This window comes from Nestor notabilis, unplaced genomic scaffold (genome assembly GCF_000696875.1).
Source record: "Nestor notabilis isolate BGI_N333 unplaced genomic scaffold, ASM69687v1 scaffold31439, whole genome shotgun sequence".
Lineage (NCBI taxonomy): Eukaryota > Metazoa > Chordata > Aves > Psittaciformes > Psittacidae > Nestor > Nestor notabilis.
This window is the reverse complement of record NW_009942872.1, coordinates 1-5,726: the sequence shown is the minus strand read 5'-3', so window position 1 is coordinate 5,726 and position 5,726 is coordinate 1. Positions and strand designations below refer to the sequence as shown.

General features: G+C 41.9%; 1 protein-coding gene across 1 annotated transcript in view; it reads left to right on the top strand.

Moving 5' to 3' along the window:
* The window catches only part of RBM34 (RNA binding motif protein 34), a gene marked incomplete at both ends in the record, with an annotated part of 6,162 nt that extends 486 nt beyond the window's left edge, over window positions 1-5,676 (top strand). Inside the window, 8 exons of the mRNA XM_010021616.1 lie at window positions 675-882; window positions 1,462-1,521; window positions 2,072-2,115; window positions 2,575-2,658; window positions 2,829-2,892; window positions 2,986-3,028; window positions 4,620-4,738; window positions 5,427-5,676. Coding sequence (XP_010019918.1) covers window positions 675-882; window positions 1,462-1,521; window positions 2,072-2,115; window positions 2,575-2,658; window positions 2,829-2,892; window positions 2,986-3,028; window positions 4,620-4,738; window positions 5,427-5,676 — 872 coding nt within the window. The remainder of the gene's footprint in view (window positions 1-674; window positions 883-1,461; window positions 1,522-2,071; window positions 2,116-2,574; window positions 2,659-2,828; window positions 2,893-2,985; window positions 3,029-4,619; window positions 4,739-5,426) is intronic.
* Between the last annotated feature and the right edge of the window lie 50 nt (window positions 5,677-5,726).

Below are 5,726 nucleotides of genomic sequence, written 5' to 3'. Positions count from 1 at the left end.
TCGCCCCTGCCCACTGCGGTGATGCTGAATAACTCTATTACACCATCTGTTCTCGTAAATAACGGGGTTCAACCAAGACACTGTTGAAAACTGGTCTCTGGCCAATACAGTTCGTGTGATTGTGGCTGGAGGCTAACACCTTGTCCTCTCCTTGGCACTGTGTGCTGTTGCATCTTCCATGCCTGTGAAACTTGTTTGCTGTTTTGGTGTCAGCAGCCTTCCAGAGGCTTCTTCAGATCTGCTGCTTAGTCCTGATGTTATGGCAAGTTTGGATAGATAGAGATGTGTTAGTGCATGGATGGATCCCAAAGGATGGTTTGATCTGAGTGTCCTGGATACCAGGAAGAATTAAATCTCTCTCTCTAGTTCTAGTGTGCAGAGATGTTGGGGTTTTTTTCCCCTTCAGTTTTAGTGGATATCAAATTATTATGAATTTTTTTCTTGTTACTCCTATTAAATAGCAGATAAAATGTCCCGTGGACAGCAAGTAGTTTTCCATGTTACAGGATGGTCAGATATGTTTGCTTAATACATAACAAGCAAAACAATGGTTGATATGTTGAACATAAATATTTGACTTACATTTTAAATTATTATCTCGGATGCTTCAATTCTTTGACCTCAAAAATGTTTTTTTCCCATTAATTACCATTTAATTGTCTTTTTTTGATAAGGGAGAGTGCTTTGGAGCAGGCAGATGAAGAGGAGGAGCAAAAACTGCTACAAAACAAAACCAAGCAAAAAAAAAAAGCTTTTCCTGCCGTCACCGAAAGTGGTGTTAAGTCAGATACAAAACAACAAAGGGAAAAAAAGGCAGTTGATGAACTGGTAAACAGAAGAACCGTGTTTGTTGGAAACTTGCCTGTCGACTGTACTGCTCAGGTATGTGAGAGCGTTCTGGTGGCTAAAGGGATGAAAAGAATTACCCCAGCCCTTAGTTGAGGGGGAGGGTTCCAGCTGAGAAGTCACACGTATTTGTGCTTAAAATTGATTTTTGGGAAAGCAGGAAATAATGCTTATTATCAGAAACCACGAGAGGGGATCTCTTTTGTTTAGTGTGGCTAGGCTTTTAACAGTGGTGGATGCAGTTGCTGTTTCCGTGGTAGAATTGTTTAGTTTCTTTTTCAGTAAAAAGTACTTAATAAATGAGAACTATAATTACAAAGTCTGATTCCAATTTTGGTTGCAAATAATAACTTCAGATTGTTGCATAAAATATGTTTAAATTTATACTTTCCTTCGTAGCAAGGGGTATGAATTCAGTTTAGGCAATCTGTAAAATAAGAAGCTGCCACAAGAAAAAGCTAGAAATTACTTACCTGTTTTTAGTAGCCCTTTAACGGGCTTTGTATAAGTCAAATGAAAATTGTGTTAAAAATAATCTTGCTAATAAATATTCAACAAGAATTCTATGACCAGGATGCAAAAATGTGTTGAATATTTGTAATATCTTCTGTTTAGGTGCTGAAATCTCGTTTTAAAGAGTATGGACAAATAAAATCCATTCGATTCCGCTCTTTGGTACGTTGTTTCCTCTAATGTTGTGTAACAATTATTTTTTGATCTTAAAGGGTTGTATTCCTGAGGCTGTATCTTCCTTAGTTCAGAAGCGGGTTTGGGGGTGTATTTTTTGCCATTAGAAGAATCCTTGGAGATTATACCACAGAAGCACCACAGATGCATCTTTGCTTTCCCCACATTTTACTCTTCCTGGAGCAGCAGTTGATAGAGTCAGAGCTGTATTCTCTCTGGAGGAAGAATGTCTTTATTATTGCTCGTTTAGCAAAGGTATTACTTACCTGTTTTTAAATCATAGTAGCAGAGACACAGTGATTGCAAATCAGTGTACTCTAACGCAGTTGAAGGTAACAGTCTTGGAACTCTGATGAAGTCAAAGCAAGCTATCTAATTCTGAGGTCTTCCTAGATCATCTCTGGGATGAGCCACTTCCATCCTTTGCTCACAGTACTGGCTGCATTGCTTTGGGTGGGAATGGTACCTGTTTGAATTCCTCGTCTTATTTGAGATAAATTGACTTAGGCCTGCTTCACTGAAACTTTTTATCTTCAAGGTTCCAGCAGAAGATACTTTATCCAAAAAGTTGGCAGCAATAAAGTAAGTTCCTCTTGTGAATTTCTTGCTTTATTTTTCAAGGCAAAAATAGTTTTTAAGTGTTGGTTGTTACACCTGTGGCTATGTTAAATTTTTCATTTTGCGTGTCTGTGACTTTTGTAATTATCTTTGTGTGTATGTAAGTTTTCTTGACCAGTGAAAAAGAATTATGTGCTTGGTACATCAGTAATTCGTTATCTTAGGTTGCATTCCTTATATTTTAGGAAGGAGGAAGATGCTAATAATCTAATTCCTTTGGATATATTTATGAGCTGAGGAAGCTTGGTCAGGGTGCTCATACAGGCTGTATGTCATGTACAGTGGGACTGCCTCAGACATTTAAGAGAAAGGGAGTTGTTTCTGTGCACAGAACAACAGGGGGCATAAATACGTTTAACAAGTGCTTGTGCACTTCACACCATCAGAATTATTTAAACAATATGTGTCTTTTTCATGTTCCAGGCATAAGGTGCACCCTAATGCAAAGTTCGTTAATGCTTACATTGTATATAAGGAAGAATGCGATGCCATTAAGGCTCTGAAGGAGTAAGTCTCAGTTTTGTTCCTCATTCCCTGTTGAAGAGGTTCTGTTTGAATCAGAATAAAATGTTTTTTCAAACTTAAATATTAATTTGCTTTTGGAATAATGCTGTGCAGTGACATTGCAAATGAAGTGACAATTAATTTTATAAACTTCTTGCTTTTGGTTACAACAGAAATGGAACAGAAATTGCTAGTGGATTTCACATCAGAGTTGACATTGCATCAAAAAGCAATTCGGTAAGGAAGAAGCGTGACTAGAAACCCCTTTTCTGGGTGTTTTTTGTTGCTGTAACAAATAGCTCACTGTCTTGTATCTCTTGTTTTCTTTAGCATGACAATAAGCGATCTATATTTGTGGGAAATCTCTCATATGGTAAGTCTGAAATGGATTGTTATGCATCATTACTTAACGTTTATAGAATATGTTGGCATTGGGGGGGAGTATTTGTTGGTATTTCAGGTAGCATGTTTAGGAAGCTAAATAACTTTTGCTGGAATTAATTTTTTTAATAGCAGTTTTATTTTTTAACTGAAACACCTAAAGGGGCTGTCAGTTACTGGCAAGTTCTGCAGGTTAATTGTTTTCTTGATGGTAGCCAGAACTGCAAGCACCCTTAGTTCTTGTTGGTGCTTGATGTTTTTAACATAAGTATGCCTAAACTGCGTAGGCTGTGGTTTCCTAACTGTTTAATGTATACTGATACCTGTTTGTGAACGGCTTCCAAGTGATACGCAGTGGTGGCTTCTCATTCCAATGCTGTCTGTGAGCCACAGGGTGAATAACACTGTCCGGGCAGCTGTTGGCAATCGGTTGTTAGCTGTGTGGAGGGGCTTACTGTACAGCTGAGGTCAGTGTTCAGCTGCTTCTGAGCAGACTGGAGAGTATATGGGATTGCCATCAGGTGTGATCCACAGGAGTGTATTTATGGAGTGAGGGTGCTTGAAATGAGCATCTTACTTGGGGGTGGTGTGGATGTGTAAGTAGGGTGAATGCATGCCCCGTGCCTGTGGCCTGATACAGAACCAATGTCATGTACTGCTGACAGTAGTGCTCAAACAAATGGGCTTTAGACTTCAGCCTAAAACTGGACCTGTCTGAAAATGAGAATAAGTGACAAATTGGCTGTGGCGATGCGTTACGAACGCCTGATATGTAGAGTTTGTGTCAGGTCTGCATGTTCCTCTGGACATCCCGCAGAGCAAACAGTTGGGACATTTGCAGTGCCAAGGAAATAACTTCAGGAGCTTGAGCCTTTCTCAGCACTCCCATTGCTGTGATTAAACCTGTACTACTAAATTCAGCCCCTCCTTGTAGCAGAGACAAGATGACATCTGTGTAAAGGGATTTACCACAGTATGAAGCCTACCTACACAGAAAAGAGAACAACCTGTGGTTTTGTGTTGGTGTGTCATGGTTGTCTGTTCACATAGGCACAAGACTGAGAAAGCCTCATGCATCCGGCCCTTATCAGAATAATCATGTAGCAACTGTGGTTGGAAACTGTAGATCCCTCCTCCCCCGTTCAGCTAAAATTTGCAGCTCTGTCAGTGAGCGTTAGACTTCAGGAACTGCCAGCTCAAGCTCATTATCGTCAGCTTTAACTCTTAGAGATTTCTGGCATCAGAAGGCGCTGCACCGATCTTAATTTCCAATATATTCAAACCATAAATGAAATTAGTTGAAAAATTTGTGTTGATCTTTACCTTCGTTCTTCTTTGTGATTTATGTTGTACTCTTCAAAGCTAGAGAATCTGTGACGTTCAAAGTAAATAACCCTTTGTAAAGTCTGCCTTCTTAACGTGCTCGGATGTTTCTGAGCCACTGGTATTTGTGTACCTATACACATAAATATGTAATGTTTGTGTACCTGAACTGGTAAACATGAAACACTTGGGTTTGGGCCAGGCTCCTAAGGCCGTGTGCCTGATGGAAGAGGCATCTGTTTTGTTGTGTTTGCCTGCAGACATCAGTGATGATGCCGTGCGAGAGCACTTCTCTGCCTGCGGAAGTGTCGTGGCGGTGCGGATTGTGAGGGACAGAAACACCGGCCTGGGGAAGGGCTTCGGCTACGTTCTCTTTGAGGTACGTGTGAGCTGGGTGTTCTCCACAGTCTGGATTCAGGGGTTGCCTTTACGGCTTTTACTTTCTATTTGTATGTGACATTAAATGGTGGTGTGGATGTTAAAAGCAGCTTGGAAGACGAGTTCTGTGGAAGCAGAGACAAAACAAACTGGTTTAGGTTGTGTACGAAGAAAAGCTGTAAAACTTTGGGGTGAAGGAAATGAACTTTAAGGGAAGGATTTAAAGGAATGACAGATGAGTTCTCTTGATATAACTGCAGTGTTCTCCCATTTCTTACATGTCAGAGTATGAGTGGAATTCTTTCCTGAAGCCTTTTTGCTCCCTGGGTCTCTATTTTGTGTCCAGTACAGCTTGCTGTCTCGTGGCAGTCTCCCAGCCTCGCCTTCCTTAGTTTTATTTCCTGCAGCTTGATACCTTTTTCTGCAGTTTCTCCTTCATCTCTCTGCCTTTGCCACCTCACATAAGCTGTTCCACAGCCCACTTTAAAGTACCTGTGCCTCAATGTGTGGGATGTGTGGGTAAGCTGGTGTTTCCGAGCAGAGCTGCTGTGTCATTCAATAACCAGAGCTGCTTGGGTGCTCCTTATTGTAAAAAACCTGCTTCCGAAAATTAGAGGCAGGCAACTGTTTATTTGGAAGCCATCGGCTGGACGTAACGCAGCTTTCAAACTGAACGTCCGTTCTTGTAGGACACGGATGCTGTGCATCTTGCTCAGAGGCTCAACGGGACCGACCTCATGGGCAGAAAGGTCCGGGTGCAGCGCTGTGGAGAGAAGGGGAAAGTGCCACGGAGAGCTCCAGGCCAGCCCCGCGCTCCGAAGGGCGGCACTGGCGCCACCTCAGCGGCCAAGCACCGCGCCGACGATTCGTTTGTGGGGGAGACGGCCACGCCGCCCAGGAGGAGGGCTAAGCCAAAGAGACTGAGGACTGCCCCTGGAAGTAAAGCGGGGAAGAAGAGCAAACGCGCTCTTGATAAAACCCGAACGTAC